The sequence below is a fragment of the Cannabis sativa genome, chromosome 2, assembly GCF_029168945.1.
Source record: "Cannabis sativa cultivar Pink pepper isolate KNU-18-1 chromosome 2, ASM2916894v1, whole genome shotgun sequence".
NCBI classification, from domain to species: Eukaryota; Viridiplantae; Streptophyta; class Magnoliopsida; order Rosales; family Cannabaceae; genus Cannabis; species Cannabis sativa.
Window position 1 is genome coordinate 52,072,927 of NC_083602.1, and position 17,852 is coordinate 52,090,778.

Below are 17,852 nucleotides of genomic sequence, written 5' to 3' on the forward strand. Positions count from 1 at the left end.
CCACCAAACCACTATATAAGTAAAGGTTAGGTTTTACAAACTAAGCATTTATTTTGAAACCCCGTTTTACTATTTCCTAAATCAAATGGACCCTTACCAAAACTTCAACCCTTTTGAAACAAGTCCTCCAAAATCCCCACCGCATCCTTTCTCTTCCACAAGACCCGTAGGTACACCGTCACGGAGTCCAAGACTCCGTTCGGCCCTCCATGTCGGGATGTCCAAACCGTGCAAGGCCGGAGTCCGTTCTCCACGAACACGAAAAGCCGACAAGGAAGGCTCATTCACGAGCCACGGAGGCCAAGCGAGAGTCGTACAACCGGCGGAACACCTGTACCATACAGCCCACTTCATGCAAGAAGCCAACACTTCAAGACAAAAATTAGAGGGTATCATGGATGACATTCTCGACTACACCGAGGTGTCCATACCCCACTACCCACTTCATGTAAAACAAGAATCACCAATCACTACTCCAAGAGAAACTCCTTCACGACCAAAGTCCCCGTTCAGAGACAATAGCCCTCCGTCTCAACGGAAGTTCCCTCAAGTTATAGAACTTGATTGAACATCCGTTCGGTTTCAATCGTGGTATTTTATATATATGTAGTGTACTTTTGTTACAACTCATCTCATATGGCCGTTCTATCAACTTTTTGTTATGCCATTTAATGAGATTGAAGAACTTACCTCCATTATATATATAGTTGTGTGTAACTCTACTATATTATTTTAAGTCTATTTTCTTTCTGTTTGCAGTTGTGATTTCACAATGATTCACTTCACTTTTAATTCCACAATTAATTAATGAGGAAAGTGACATTAATACTGCAAAATAAACCGAAGTACAGATTTCATAACAAATACTGATAGTACATTATAGCATCAAAATATAAAATAACATAACTTGGACACTAACACAAAGCATCATTTACTGTTTTTTGGAGAAGTATCCACTCCTTCTTTGTCCCCAACTTCTACATCATCTCCATTTCGGTCCTCACCTTTGTCAGTCGAATCATTCATGTTGTCCTGTTCGGGTGATTTATTTGCACCAGAGCATTCACCCTCATCAAACAGTGAGGAAACAGAATTCAGGATAGCCCTCTTCATCATTATCATCATCAGAATCCCACATGCAGGGAAACTCATTAACACAGCAAAGTTGTCTAACTTGCGCGCCCATTGAAGCATTGTCCCGTCTCTCCATGTAGACATAAAGCAGAGAAAGCTTCTATGAAAGATTCATAACGAATTATTTTTATGGACGCATCAGAATTAGTGTTTTTGCTTACAGCGTCTTCGTACCTACTATAGATACCTTCATTTGGTCCATTGAAAATAACCCAGTGTGGACCTGAACTCATACTTGATATATGTAATGCTAATAACTAAATTACAAGTTAATTTCTCTATAAACTTGAGGCTGGATTGGAAAACGTCTCAAGTGTGTTATATAAGTCGTGGAGAATAACCCTACAGTACGTTTTTTAGTTAGCTGTACTCAACTGGGATGTACTCCATTGGGCACATCTGATGTGTCAAAAGAGGGGTGGTTAAATTTCTGAATTACACGAGATTAAATACACGTGTAGGCGTACGTAGTATGGTCAAATGTCAACATTATTCATCAATCCCGTTTTCCCGTAAAACCTAATGTACTACGGTACTGTTCTAACGTACAACGACGGTTTAATTCATAAGAAGATGTAGGTCAATGGCCCATTAATATCAGCCCAACATATATAAATGGGAGAAACTACCCATTCTACTAAAAAATGTCATCAATTCATACAAAAAAAAAACATCCTTACTTTTCAATCTTTATTGTCCAGAAATACAAAAATGTACTATTACTTTTATCCTGACGTACGAAGTGGTTTAATTCATTAAAAAAGGTTGGTAAAGGCCCATTCATATAAGCCCAACAATTTTAAATGTTACCACCAACCCATACAACTCAACAAAATATCTAAACCCAAAAATCATACAATAACATTATTTTCCAATTAATTTATTCAAAAGTAAATGTAATTGTACTATTTTACTGTTCAAACGTACGAAGAGAGTGGAATAGAGTTTCCAATATTTGAGAGGCCCATTAATATCAGCCCAACACACTTAAATGTGATCACCAACCCATATTACTCTACAATCTGAGGCATTCAATCTCATAAAATCTAATTTAAATCGACTCACCACTATCTTTCCCTTAGTCTTCATCTCTAATTCTTCGATATCAATAACAATCGAACACTGTAACTCCACTCCAGTACATTAACGTCGAAGGAACAATTGGTTACTTATCAGTAAGTCCTTTTTTTTTATCTTTCTCGAAAACCATTCCTTACCTATTAACTTTATCATTTAATTTGTTAATTCAAACAGATACAATATGGAGGCCGAGTCTCAGGCAGAGAACATGAATGAGGAACAAACCTACGAATGGGAAAGCATAACAACGAGCTAAACATCACAAAACCAAGTGAATGAGATTCAAATATGTGACGTCCTAGGCAAGAGTCTCGACAACCGGGAAAATGGGAAGCATTCTACGAAATGTATGCGAAACGGATGGGTTTCGGCACAAGAAAAGATGATGTACGACGTTCTCACGGAGTCATCGTAATGCGCAGTGGGTTTGTTGTTCGAGGGTTACAAAAGAATCACAATAACGGAAACACAAAGAAAAAGAGACCTCATGATGTCACTAGAACCGGATGTCAGGCAGCATTACGTATTTTACTCACACAACCATCTAACACTTGGAAATGCAAAGAGTTCAGCACAATACACAATCACGACCTCGCTTCATCAAGTGAGGTACAATTTTTGAGATCATACCGAGTAGTGTCCGATGGCTTGCTTGCCCAAGTTAGGTCGATGAACTCAGTTGGAATTAAAACTGCCAACATAATGTCTCATGTTGCTTTGCAAAGTGGAGGTTACGAGAGAATGCCATGTCAACTTCGAGATGTCTACAACAGGGTTGCTGGTGCCAAGCGAGAAGAAAAGATAGAGACGGACTCGGAAGGAGCGTTGGGATTTCTTGATTGTCTCGCGAGAGAGGGATCCAAATTTCTTCGTTGTATATCGGGAATTGGACGAGGAGAATCGATTGGCTAACTTATTTTGGGCAGATGGAAACTCACGTGTCGACTATGTGGCTTTTGGGGATGTACTAGGGTTTGATACCACCTACATGACAAATGAGTACAATAAGCCTCTCACTGTTCTCATTGGCGTAAACCACCATTTCAACACATGCATCTTCGGGTTCGCTCTACTCCTCCACGAGAAGCTTCCATCCTATCGTTGGCTACTTCAAAAATTTCTCGAATGCCATGGAGATAAGAAGCCAAATGTTGTAGTTATCTTGACCAAGATGTGGCCATGAAACAGGCCATCATGGAACACATGCACGATGTGACACACCGTCTATGTGCTTGGCATCTCAATACAAATGCTTCCAAAAAGGTTAAAGATCCGATCTTCTTGAAAATGTTTAAAGATCTAATGTACAACTACTACGAGGAGGAGGATTTCGAAGCAAGATGGTTAGACGTCGTCGAAACCCAACAACTAACAGATAATGAATGGTGCCAAACAACATTCGACACAAGAAAACAGTGGGCGAGAAACTTATTTAAGGGGTTCATTCGTTGCGGGAATGAGAACCACACAACGTTGCGAATCGATCAACTCAAATTTCTAAAAAAATTTTTAGAGAAGAATTATTGCTTGCGCGAGTTCGTAACAACCATAGATATGACGATCTCAAAGCTCGGACACAACGAGGCCGCAAATGACTTCAAAAGCGAGATGCACTCGACCTCACCCACCTAATCCTACATGCTTGACCACGTACTACAACCAATGTGCCGAATTCTACACAAGAACTATGTACCACAAGGTTGCTTTGAGCGACTTGATTTAGAGAATAATTATTTTGTCATAAGTGAGGAGCAAGAAGGAGAGTGGCGGATATACACCATTGGAAAGTTTCGGCATCCGAAGTCCGATACCGAGTTCATTGCTTGTGAAGGCCAACGAGCACTACACCTTGTAGCCGCATGCTATATGAAAGTCAGGGGTACCCTTGTAGACATTTATGGGCTACAATGAAAAGATTAAACATCAGAAGAATACCTAATACTCTTCTCATGAAGCGATGGAGCAAATCCGCGAAGACAAATCTCCACCTACATTTTAACCCCCCGGCCCAAGAACAACAACACATTTATGAGATGGCTAGGTTTGGATCTCTCACCTCATTAACTTATAACTTGACTTTCTATGCAGCAAAAACAGAGGATTCGTACACGCGTGCAAAGGAAGAGATTGAACGGCTAACTCTAATGTTGAAGGAAGAATTTGAGATGAGTTCCAATCCAGAAGGACAGACGCCACAACCTGGAAGATATCGTAACAACCCCAACATTATTAAAGACCCTGAAGTTGTGAGAACAAAGGGTACGGGAAATCCAAGGGAAGGACCGAACGGGGAGCAGATCCCAAGAAACTCAAGACATTGTCGCATTTGTCGCTCATCAGGCCATGATTATCGGCGGTGCCCAAACCGTCAACAGAATACTGGATCTCAGGGGCAACAGTCAGCACACAATCAACCAACAAGCCGACTCATTCAATGAACACTCCAACGCGTATTTCCCGGAACCGCCTTCCACCACACAAGAATCATACTATGGTCATTCATATATATAACTAGCTATTTTTAACCGTTGATGTTTTAAGGTTTATGACTCTAGTTATTGCTTCAAAAACTCTACATTTATATACTTCATGTTATGTTTGCCGTGTTTAAGGTATTTATCTCAACAAATCTCAAATTTATAATTAATGAACAAATAAATTATTTTACCCAAGAAAATTCAATCTTATAAGGTCAAAAATTTCCATAGTAATTGTATTTTTTTATACACAATAATAAAAATAAAAATAATACACCAACTTAAAACTCAATATATACCAACACATAATTTCATAATTTATAACAAATTATTCTTAACAATGTACTACGAAACAAATATGAATGTACTCTGTACGTGATATTTTGTACTCGGTACGTGATATTTTGTACACTAATTTTACTAAACAGCATGCATAAACAATTAATGTACTCGGTACGTGATATTATGTACTCAACTACAATTCCAAAATTACATACATGATGTAAAATACCAAAATAACCCCACTCCGACAACATGGACCCACTGCCTACAGTATATTTGTACAATTAAGCGCACGAACGGTAAAAGTCATTTGTACTTTTTTTTACTTTAACTGACGTGAACAGTAATTAAATTGTACCTTTTTATTTTTTAATTAAAAATACAAATTTACAACCGGTTACCTAACCTAGAATAACCGGTTGCCAACTTAAATAAATAATTAAAAATTATAACTATTCTAACGTGGGACCTACCTGCCGTACACGGATTCCATTCCGTGTTTTGCACATTTGGGCACAAAATCGGCTGCCTATATTAATATATATATAAATATATATATATATAAGAACATTAATATATATAATCAAAGTAGTTGGTTGTAGATACGACTGCGTTTTCTGTACTGTACAAAATAACAGATGTTGAAAAATAATCCAATTTCGTTTACTGAAAGATTAAAAAAGGTATGCCCCACCTCACCCCAAAATACATGTAGTAGTAGCTAGGTTTAAGTATTTTAAACTTTGGGTTTGGGTTTGGACATTAATTAAGATCCATCCTTATTATAACTTCACCAACATTCTACCCTTTTTCTATTTTCCCACCAAATAATGATAACTACCTTTGCATGGAAGGTTTTTTCTTCTTCCCCTTTTTCTTGGGGGGGTAATTTTTTTAGTTTTTCTCTTGTATATTTATAATAAACAAATGAATTAATGTACTTGTTGTTCATGAAGCCTTATTATAAAAGACTTTTTTTTAGGCTTTCTTTCTAATGATTACAAGGTTTGATATCTCCTTGGCCAAATTAAAAAAAAAAAAAGGTTTTTGTCTTTGTGATATATAATGAATTGGCCGTGGAAATAGTCTGTTCGCCGCAATGATTTTTTTAAAATTTCCAAGCTATTTTAAAGACTATATATATATTTTGTATATTTTTATAAAGTCAAAAATGAATATTTCTATTCCTATTGGGTGTGTCTACTACAACCAAGTAAATACAAGTGTACAATTGGGCCACACATCTACCTATTTGTCCTACCACAAAATAATAGTAGTAAAAAAGAAAAGAAGCTTATTAAACTCATTAATAAACCATCAATTATTAATTACAACAGAGGCAGTTGTTTTGATTTTGAACTCTTGCACATTAATCTCTATCGTTCATGTCCATTTATTTGACATTTAGAAAAAATTAAATAAATATGGAAACAGAGCCAAAAATAGAGTTAGAAAAAAAGAAACAAGAAGACATAAAAAAGTCTATTACAAAAAAAGAAAGAAAGAAAATAAAACAGAGAAAAAAGGGAAAAGACCAAAGCCTTAGTCAAGACTTAACTTTGTGTATAATTTAACATGGTAGGCATGTCCCATGCTTTACAATCACAACACATCAAAACAAATAAATAAAATAAATCAACAAAACTTATTTTCTTTCAATTAATTAATTAAAACTATAGAATATTTCCACCTAAACCCTTTTAACATATCACTCTAATAGAATAAAAGACGACAAAAGTATTTTATTTTATTTACGAGTGTAATAAGAGCATTTGACAAAAGAGTCACCTTAAGATAATTCTCATGTCTATTAAGAATGAATCAAATAAAATGGTTCTATTTTTAATCTTTCTAACTTGCTCCTACAAAACCAAGGTAGAAAAGATTAAGAAAAATCAATCATTCACAACTAGTGATGAAGGATTCCTCGAAAAATTAAGGATTCATTTTTATTGCAGTCATACATTTTTTTGGTAATTAAGTGTCAATTAAATCTGGTAAGTATTAATTTAAAAACACGTGGTGACATATTTTTTTAACTTATTTAATACATAATCTAATAATATATTCCACATATTTTTCAGTTAACACTTAATAATTAAAAAAAAAGTATGACTAATATTTTTGCCCAAACTTCTTTTAATTAAGATCAAATAAATATATAACAATAAATGTTAAGAGCTACATAAATATCACTAAAACTAATAATCTTTGAATTCACAACTAATTTTCTTTCCCTTATAAATACATTCTCTAACCCCATCACTACCTCATCATTCTTTCTTCTCCAAAACCCAAAAAAGAAAGAAGAAAAGAAAAGTCTAAAACTCTCTCTCTCTATAATGGCGACTCTCATGACTCTTCTCGTGTTGACATTCGCCTCATTCTTCGCCACCTCCTTCGCCGATCCCGAACTCCTCCAAGATGTTTGCGTAGCCGATCTCAACTCTGGTAAGAATTTTTCTTTTTATATACTAATTAGTTACTTACTTACAACTATAATTAGTTAATTAATCAAAAATAAAGTTGAAATTGAACAACTGTAAAGTTGGTTTTGAATTTGTTTGGTGATTTTTGATCATTGAAAACAGCTGTGAAAGTTAATGGATTCCCTTGTAAGGCCAACGTAAGCGCCGATGATTTCTCCTTCGCCGGATTAGCCAATCCAGGTGCGACCAACAACACTTTCAAGTCCAAGGTCACCGGAGCCAACGTCCAGAACATTCCAGGCCTTAACACACTAGGAGTCTCTATGGCGCGTATTGACTACGCTCCCGGAGGTATTAACCCACCACACACTCACCCACGCGCCACCGAGATTGTTTTCGTTCTTGAAGGTGAATTAGACGTTGGTTTCATCACCACCGCCAATGTTTTGATCTCCAAGACTATCAAGAAGGGAGATGTATTTGCTTTCCCTAGAGGACTTGTTCATTTCCAGAAGAACAACGGCAAGAACCCTGCCGCTGTTATCGCCGGATTTAATAGCCAGTTGCCGGGGACTCAGTCCATTGCCACCACATTATTCGGGGCCACCCCACCTGTGCCGGACAATGTCTTGACCATGGCTTTCCAGATTGGTACAAAAGAGGTTCAGAAAATCAAATCCAGATTTGCTCCCAAAATGTAATTTGGTAATGTTGTGACCTTTTACTCTTCATTTTGTTTTTTTTTTATAGAAAAATAAATTGGGAGTGTTAGAGAATGAAAATAATGTATTTATTTCTTTTGTATGAGAAATTCTTGAAATTGTAATGTTTGTTCTTCTTCTTATTGTTTAAAAATAACACTTCATTATATACTTTTGGATCACTTTTCTTTTTTCTCTCTTATGAGTGATTTTCTTTTGGTGACAAATTGATGATAGTAGTACAATTTTTTTTTGGATAAAATAATTTTTTTTTTAAAGAAGATAAAATAATATTTTGGACAACGTGTTTTGTCCAGATTAGTAGTTGGACTTTTTTTAAAATAAAAAATTGATAATTTGAATTTATTATTTTTAAAAATAGTATAAAATAATATAATTCATTTTTTATGAAAATAAATTTAATAATAATGTTTATGAATAAACTAATTACATATTTTGTTTTTGTTCATACTAAAAATGTGCTTAAGGTTAGTAAAATTGATCTAAACGTATTATGATCTAATATTAAAAAGTATAATGAGTAATTTTTACAAAAGAGAGAATTCAAAATATGTTTTTTCTTTTCTTTCCATAATATCTTAGTTGAACATTTCTCCATCTGTACTTCTAAAAAAATTGCTTTGTTTAATCAACACATGATAGTGGATAAAATATACCAAAATAATGACAAAAGTATTAATAGAGAGGAAGTGAGGACTTAAGGGGGGTTTTAATTTAAACAGTCATGAGATAAATTATTTATTGGTCTTCAACGTATTATTGTATGTTAATAAATGGAGTAGGTATCTTGTATATATGTTTATAGTTTCTTACTACAGTAGAACCTCTATTCAAGAATACACTTGGGACCAAGTAAATTATATTCTAATTGAGAGGTTATAACTAAATAGAGTTACACTAGAAAAAAAAATTAAAAAACTAAAAAATATCAATGTAATAATAATAACAATAAATAATCATTAATAGTATATTATAATAAAAATTATTTTAGAGTAAATATAATATTCATACATGTATTATAATTTGAAATAAAATTATTAATTTTACATAAATAAATTTACAAAATATATGTATATATTTTATTAAGATGTAATTATTCTTATATAGAGGTATACTTTGTTAATACGGGACTTAGAAAATGTATAACTAATTACAATTTAGAGGTTATTCTTATTTATAACTGGCCCAAATTGGGACTTGATTTTTTTATAACAAATTAGAGGTTATTCTTGAATAGAGTATTCTTAAATAGAGGTTCTACTGTAGTAATAAACATAAATAAAATAAATAAGAAGCACATGCATTTTATTTGGATAGATTCCCACAATTATTATCATTATAATTGCTTAATTTGATTAATTTAGTTTCTCTTGGATAAACACACCCATAATTCTGCAACCAGGGATGGCCCTATTGAAAATAACGTTGTAACGTTCAAATTCTTCTGTACTTTAAGCTAAAGTTTACAGATACGTACAAAAAGAGAAACATAGTAAAACTAGATTAATTACGACTTTACAAGTGCACAACCACGTGAGCACATTAAAATAATGTTCCTTAATAATAAAACCCATAACTTTGTGTGGGTGAAAACGGCAGCCTAACCATAAAATATATACAGTAAAAAATAATGATAAGCTGAGAATGACAACCCAATTGTGTATATTGATATTATTTAGCACCCATAATTAATGAATAAGATGATAATGAGTATTAATAAGAACATTAGTGGGTCGTGGCTTTAGTCTTGAGAACATGTAATGGTGAATTTTAAATTAAGTAAAGGTAATACAATAGGTACACGTCTCATGCTTGCACATTTAGAAAGAAGAAAAAATAAACTAATTAAACCAACAAAGACTTTTCTAATTATGTTTGACATCAAAGTTGACGGCTGTGCAAATTGATCAATGTGTTTTCACTATGGGCCTGTGTGTCAAACTAACACAAGTGACAAAAATCACAAGCTGAACAGACAAGTTATGATGTTAAAATATTGTATGATACAATAGATAAACAATCCTCAATGATAACATAATGGAAAATGAAAAGAACAACTGCTGTGCTCACTGCTCACAAGGCTGAAAGGCGAAATCTTTTTACTTGAAACCAGTTTGTTGTCTGCCATCTGGAATCGAAAGTAGGACTACAGGTTTTGAGGGCCTAATGTAGGGAGCATCACACCTGAAATATCCTTTCCTCTCCAGCTGCAATACATCTCCCCTCTTCAGATTTCGCATGTTCGAGTCCCCAAGGGCTGCGGTCTCCTTTTTAGTGCACGGATTAAGAACATCAAGGAAATCCTCACCTTCTTCAAGCTGCAATGATAAGTCAAAAAAGTACCAATCACTTGAGTTAAGGTTTCATATACCATAGCCAATCATCAAAGTCCGAATATCCGCTAAGTATATTTGAAAATTTTAAATGTAATTAATTGATCAACACATACCTTCTTCTTTGTGATTAAATAATCAAACTCCATCAATGAGAGGTTAACCAGCTCATTTGTTTCAGGTAACCAGGTAAGCTTCAATTTGGTAGTCTTCACAGATCCTTCCAGATGTAAAACTCCTGTTAACTGTGTTACCTTTCCTTCTTGGTCCTTTTCAATTCCCTTAATAATGGCATTCCCCCAATCCATTAACGTAACTTCCTCCTCTGCTGTAATTAACTCAGCATCGGCATAGTCTAACCATATCCTCTTTGTAAATGTTGTAGCCTTGTCTCCAGCACCTTCGTATTTCTTATGCCTAGGAATAATTCGGACAAATGGTTCCTCGGGTCCATTAGTTAGGGTCAACAACACACGCCTCTCTTCAATGATAGCTGTATGCCTAGGACACACAGGATCAATTATCTTCTTATTTATGGACCAAAGCTTGTCCCACTCCATGAGATTAAGATTTTTGGAAGCTCCCTATAATGGAGAAAAAAAAAATAGGAAATTTAGATTCAGTTGGGTAAGGGGGCAGTAAAAAAAATATCTCGCGCAAATATAAGGGACTCTATACAGGAAGAGGAAGTATGTAACGGATACACAATGAAACTCTGATGACTAAAATGATTCTAACTCGAGACACCTTAATCCTCAGTGTGAAGGTTTCATCAATAAAAAGCACATAATACTACACTAGTCAAATATGAGAAATCCAACAACATAATAAGGTTCAACAATAATATTAATATCATTATATATATGGGTGACAGTTATCTTACCTGCTCAAGAATGAACTGAATCAATGCTTCAACTTTCAGACCTCTACGCACAATTCCTTGGACAGTTGGAAAACGAGGATCATCCCATCCATCAACCTGTCCATTTTGAACAAACCATAGAAGCTTACGCTTGCTAAGGAGTGTATAAACCATATTCAACCGGCTGAATTCATACAAAAAGACCTTTCTCAAACCCATATCCTCTTGAATCCGGTAATATTGCGCATTGCGATCATGGTACTCACTAGATCGAAGAGCATGTGTTATACCCTCTATAGAATCAACAAATGGGCATGCAAAATCATAAGTTGGATATATCTTGTACTTTGACCCAATCCTATGATGAGGGATCGGATTGCAACGGTAATATACAGGATCCCGAAGTGATTTGTTAGGATCCTGCATATCCAGTTTCCCCCGCACACAGCACTGCAGACCCCTTTCAGATCCTGCAATCATTTCCTTCCATAATTTCAGATTCTCCTCTATGCTGTTGTTTCTACATTTTGATTCAATTCCATCCATCCTTTCTTTCTGCATTTGCTCACGTGGGGTATCGTCAACATATGCTTTACCCTCACGAATTAATTTTTCAGCCATTTCCATCAACTGAGGGAAGTAATCCGAAGTATATGTGACAGTTTCAAACTTGATGCCCAAGGTCTCAATATCCTTTAGAAGATTGTCCACAAACTCGTTGCTTTCTTTTGCAGGATTTGTATCATCAAAACGTATAATAACTTCTCCTTGGTATCTTTGAGCAAAATACTGATTCAACAGTGCCGCTTTTGAGTGTCCAATATGAAGAAAACCACTGGGTTCTGGGGCAAATCTCAGTTTCACTTTTCCAATCTCAGCATCTGGAAGATCTACTTCAAATGTAGACCTGCTTCCTGCTTTAGAAACATCTCCATTTACACTCTTTGTAGATTGACTAACTCCTTGATGCTCTTTTGATTTAACAGGCACTGGCCTTCCTTTTTTGCCAACATATGTAGCAAGAACTTCTGTTAAAGCATCACTGTGTTCTGCCAAGATTGAATTGAACCATCGTACAAGATTCTGATACTTCTTTGACTTCCTCAAACTTTCCCATCTAGGCCCAGTTCCTGAAGAATACATAATACTAAGCATATCTTTCAAGCACAACTTGATAAACAGTTGATTGTTCTACTTTTTAATCAGAAAATATATACCTGCAAGACCTGACCAAATTGCTATATCTGCAATTGACAAACATTGGCCCACCAGAAATGTACGGCTCTCTAAATAAACATCAACATATTTGCATGCGGTCTCAAATGCAGAACCTGATGAAAGAACAGGAGTATATTCCAGCCATTCATCAATCTGAAAAAGAGAGGAAGGAGACCAAGTAACCAACAAAGTAACTAAAAACGGAACACTAAACAAAAATGCAATTGGGTTATCTATAAGGAAAATCACCTGGCCAGATTCATATGCATTCTGTCCATAGAAATTAGGAATGGTGGAAATCCGAGCAACATATCGAAGTAGTACATATGTTCCATGCAACTTTAGCCTAAATACATTAAAGTGTAACAGAAGTTTAAGTCAGATTGAAAATTGTTTCTCACACATAATGTTTATAAGTGACAACAGAGAGAGGAGCAAGGATATTATCCCACATAAAAGGGAAAACTTATATCTTTGAACACAGCTTTCATAGCAAGCAAAGAAGAAGAAGGCATTGTGGGAGACAAACCACATGCCTGACCAAGCGGGTATGGCTACCCCTCTTGGGTATAATTCAATACACTTGACAACACGTCCACCATAAGTTTTTGGATTCTAAAAAATGACTTTTCACATTGTCATAAACTGTTTGAAATCAATCACTTTGGGTAAAAAAACAAAATACACCTATATCCATCATTTCCTCATTCAAAATCCAAACTGTGATATCCACACTCAGTCATGCAATCTATAACAAGAATAGCAAAATCGATTTGGATTGTGAAGCTAAAACTCAATGTACCAATATAACACGGTTTTACACCATGATAATAATAGATCAATTTGAAACAAACCAAAAAGAAAACATGATTATCAGCTAGCTTCTTCCTAAATCCCCCATACATTGGTCTTGCAACTAAAGCTCAAATTAAATAATAATAGTCAAAACAGAACACAAAAGTTGGAAATGAAATAGAGAAGAAAGAGTAATTACCCATCAGTGAAATTAAAAGACGGATGAGAATCAGAAGAACCAGAAGTGTCAATGGGGAGAGAGATCCCGGCAACCTTAGCGGCAGCAATGACCGAGAGCGGAGGAGTATCTGGCGAAAAAACCAGCGACTTTATCTCCATGTTGGAGCAAGGGCGATGGACGCAAGTGATGATATATATATGTATAGATATACAGCAAATATATATATATATATAGTAAGCGAGTCAGTATCTGTGTGCACCTTACTATCTGGTGTGGCCCTAGGTTTTGAGCTTCCCTCAGTTTGTTTCGTTCCCAACAAGTAATTTTTTATTTTTCTTTACTTTATTTTAAGGCACCACAGGCCACAATGGTTTACAATTTACATAATCTCATCTCAGCCGCCGAAAAGAAAAAATCATCTCAGCCGTATATCTCAAAAAAATGAAACTGAATTAAATAATTTTTGGTCAAAAACTAAAGTAAATACTAAGTAGATTTCAAAAAAAAAAAAAAACAAGACAGGAGGCTGGTTGTGTTAAGTTTTGAGAATTTTGTTTTCAATTTCAGTGGTAAATACTATTTTGTACACTCAATTTTGCAATTATTTTTTAAAATGGTAAAAATAAAATTTGAATTTGTGCTTTTAATATAATAAACTTGAAGATAATTTCTAATACGAACATATACAGAAAAATACAATCAGTTTTATCATAATACCTCTAAATCCAATTATTATTAAATTTTATTTTGTCATAACCAACTTTTTTAATTTGCTAACAGGTAATTTAGAGAGTTTTATCATTAAAAATTAAACTTATAAAATTAAATGCAAATCAAACAATAGTTACGATAGTTTAGCAGCTAAAAACTCTTAGCTAGTGTTTAGTTGGAGGTAATTCCACTTCTTTATTTAGTTACGTTTTAAAATATAAGAATATCATTCTAATAGAATATTTTTTCACTATTTTTCGTAGAATGATTGTTCTTTTTTAAAATAGAAGCAGAGATCATTTCAATATAATATGAAAAAAAAATTAATAATTTTTTTTATAAATTTTGTTTATGCATTATAAATTTTATTTTATTCTTATTCTCACTTTTAATATTTTCTAGAGTTGTTGCCTTAAAGAGTAGTTAGTTATACTCTTTAAAATTTATTACATTAAATTACAAAATAACAATATTTAAATGTACCAAGTCACATTACTCCCTACAAGTTTTTACTCTATTTTTTAAAATACCTCATTAAAATTTTAGTTTTTCTATTTTACCTCACACATTTACATTACATCATATATTTCTTCAACATCATTTAAATAATATATTTTTAAATTTTTGTTATTAATTAAATAATAATAATAAAAAATACAAAAATAATAACTTTAAGAAAAAAGAAAGAGAAAACAAATAAATAAATATAAAAAAAAATGGTTAAATAGTGTTTAGCTCAGTCTCTTCCTCTTTTTAGCTAAATGTAGTTATAATTTTTTTTTTCTGGCTAATTAGCAATTTTTTTTCCCGAACTTTTACATGTACTAAATTATGCCCTGAATTTTTTTAGCTGTTAAAAATTTCTCCTGAACTATTAAGATGGTTAAATTTAAGAACTTTTGTCTAATTTTAGTAAAAAAAATTCTAACATGGATGAAAGTTCAGGGACATAATTTAGTACATATCAAAGTTTGAGGGATATAATTTGGTAGATATCAAAGTCTGGGGAGCATGTTTTAGTACATAAACAATTACTGAAACAGTAAAATTGAATGAAATTAGACAAAAGTCCTTAAATTTAACCATCTCAATAACTCCGGAAGTGTTCAAGGGGTATAATTTGGTATGTGTCAAAGTTCGGAGAAAAAATTCCTAATTAGTTTTTTTTTTTTTACCAAATTTAACTATTATAGCTAAATTATACATCCGAGTCCCATTTTTACACTTTTCTTAAATTTTTCTCATTTTTTTTGAGAGGTAGGAGGTGTTTACCTCCTCTTCTCTTGTGTTGTGAGTGCTCTAACTTGGTCAAAGAGATTCAAATCCGTTCTTCTTTCATCGTCTCTCTGAAAACCATCGATTCTGACCAATACAATGGAAGTCGGCGGCGAGCCCATTAGAGTTCAGAGCCTTGCCCAAGCCGGTCTAACCCAAGTTCCTCTCCAATACGTTCAACCACCACAGCACCGACCTATACATTCATCTTCATCTCCGCCGATCACAATTCCAGTTATCGACTTATTCGGCTCGGACCCGGCCCAAAGAGACTTGGTCCGGGCCGCTATTGGGCGGGCCTGCAACGACTGGGGAGCCTTCCACGTCATCGGCCATGGAATCTCTACCGATTTGCTCCGGCGCGTGAAGCGCGTCGGACTCACCTTCTTCAACGACTGCCCCGTTGCCGATAAGGTCCGGTACGCGTGCGATCCAACCTCCTCGGCCACGGAGGGGTATGGAAGCCGAATGTTGGAGCGAGACGACACCGTTTTGGACTGGAGGGACTACTTTGATCACCACACACTTCCCCTATCTCGACGGAACCCTTCCCGTTGGCCTCACTTTCCAGCCGATTACCGCTCGACGATGGCAGAGTACAGCGATCGAACGGGGTCATTGGCGAGCGAGCTGCTTGAGTTGATTTCGGAGAGTCTAGGACTTCCGTCGAGGTGTATTGAAGACGCAGTGGGAGAATTCTACCAGAATATTACGATTAGTTATTACCCGCCGTGTCCTCAGCCGGAGCTGACTTTGGGTTTGCAAGAGCATTCAGATATGGGGGCGATTACTTTGCTGGTTCAAGATGAGGTTGGTGGGCTTGAGGTTCTAAAAGATGGACAATGGGTTAAGGTGCAGCCTTTGGATGATGATGCCATTCTCGTTCTTTTGGCTGACCAAACTGAGGTATTTTCTGCTTTATATGAGCTGTTTTATGCCTGTTCTTAATGTGATTATTGCTAATGAATTCTTGAGTGTTGTTCCTGGTATCAAATGGATTTAATCTGTTGAGGAGAAAGAAGAAAAAGGAGTGTAGTTTCAAGTTTGTTTGAATCTTTTTGATGATGATACCAATACTTTTCCTTGCCTAAACTGTCAAACTTGTTAATTTAAGGTCCTCAATTAAGTTTATTTAGGAAGAGCCTTATTGGATGAATGTGTACAAGCATATATTCAAAACTAGATAATTCCCCATTATGGTTTGTGCATGGCGATTTAACCGTATTAGTTTTTTCAGTTTGTTATTGTTGCAATCTTGTATCTAGTATTTGCTATCTTACGAAAGGTTTACTGATTCAATACTCTAGCAACCAATCTATGCTTTTGATTCCCGGGTTGGTTATGGTTGCTCTTATAGTTCAGGCCCTCCCTTTTGGGTTTATGGGAACTGGAACTTGTCTAATATAAAGCTTTGATATTATAAAGATTTAAACCATAGGGTAGTAATGTGAAATCTTTCTCTACATCCTTAGGATCTTTGTAGTGGTTTTTTTTTTTATGGAAGTCTTTTTATATATCTTTGGTCCTAAACATAGGTCAATTCTTGTTATCCGAGCATTTAAACAATTTTCTTCTTTTCTTAATGTAACCAATTATATTTTAGATACTGATGTCAGATTGTATTGCCCGCAGATAATCACCAATGGAAAGTACAAAAGTGCTCAACATAGGGCCATTACAAATGCCCATCGAGCACGACTGTCAGTTGCTACATTCCATGATCCAGCCAAAGCAGTAAAGATATCCCCTGCTTCTCAACTTCTCAGCAAGTCTTCTCCACCTAGGTTTCGGGGTGTTGTTTATGGCGATTATGTGTCGTCATGGTATACAAAGGGCCCTGAAGGAAAACGAAACATTGATGCTCTTCTTCTTGAATCTTGATTTTTGGATTTGAAGTAGCCTCAATCCCTTCTTTTGCCCCTTACTTTTTAGTCCTTATACTACATTCTGTGTATGATGAAAACTAGAAAATGAAATAAAAGTTTCTCCCATGTTCATAATCATCATTTTGCAATAAAATATGTCTTCTTGTTATCCTATTTCGAGTTCAAAGATAAAAGTTTATTTTCTTTCATCAAATACACTTGCATAATAGTTTGAAATGTGTCTCCTGTCTCCCTTGCAATTGTACTAGCTCATCTAAATTGACACCTGAAATGTTTTAGATTGCAAGTTGTGGAATGTATGTATTGGATTTGGTTGCAGCATAATGGCGAGGCCTAGAATGTTGTTTCCTGCCTCCCCCGGCCTGGTATTTCGTTGGCCATTTCTGAAATCATCACTGCATGAGAGGGTATGTATGTCCTTGGACCTGTAGTAGAAATTAACATGCGCTTAGGGAATTTGTAAACAC

General features: G+C 35.0%; 4 protein-coding genes across 4 annotated transcripts; 3 read left to right on the plus strand and 1 right to left on the minus strand.

The window, feature by feature from the left end:
* Positions 1-2,559: 2,559 nt before the first annotated feature.
* LOC133034349 (protein FAR1-RELATED SEQUENCE 5-like) lies at positions 2,560-3,846 on the plus strand. Its single transcript, XM_061109416.1, has 3 exons — positions 2,560-3,055; positions 3,141-3,244; positions 3,403-3,846. The coding sequence occupies exons 1-3, from the start codon at positions 2,560-2,562 to the stop codon at positions 3,844-3,846; spliced, it is 1,044 nt and encodes a 347-aa protein (XP_060965399.1).
* A 3,319-nt stretch (positions 3,847-7,165) lies between these two features.
* Positions 7,166-8,285, plus strand: LOC115721103 (germin-like protein subfamily 2 member 1). Its single transcript, XM_030650352.2, has 2 exons — positions 7,166-7,424; positions 7,565-8,285. The coding sequence occupies exons 1-2, from the start codon at positions 7,316-7,318 to the stop codon at positions 8,101-8,103; spliced, it is 648 nt and encodes a 215-aa protein (XP_030506212.2). The 5' UTR covers positions 7,166-7,315; the 3' UTR covers positions 8,104-8,285.
* A 1,684-nt stretch (positions 8,286-9,969) lies between these two features.
* Positions 9,970-13,911, minus strand: LOC115718877 (glutamate--tRNA ligase, cytoplasmic). Its single transcript, XM_030647683.2, has 6 exons — positions 13,532-13,911; positions 12,787-12,883; positions 12,537-12,690; positions 11,341-12,449; positions 10,574-11,041; positions 9,970-10,442 (listed from the first exon to the last, which is right to left on the minus strand). Exons 1-6 carry the CDS (start codon positions 13,669-13,671, stop codon positions 10,224-10,226), a joined length of 2,187 nt encoding a protein of 728 aa, XP_030503543.2. The 5' UTR covers positions 13,672-13,911; the 3' UTR covers positions 9,970-10,223.
* Positions 13,912-15,417: 1,506 nt separating this feature from the next.
* LOC115719278 (jasmonate-induced oxygenase 4) lies at positions 15,418-17,538 on the plus strand. The gene is made up of 2 exons (XM_030648253.2): positions 15,418-16,405; positions 17,132-17,538. The coding sequence occupies exons 1-2, from the start codon at positions 15,599-15,601 to the stop codon at positions 17,378-17,380; spliced, it is 1,056 nt and encodes a 351-aa protein (XP_030504113.2). The 5' UTR covers positions 15,418-15,598; the 3' UTR covers positions 17,381-17,538.
* The last annotated feature ends 314 nt before the right edge of the window (positions 17,539-17,852 follow it).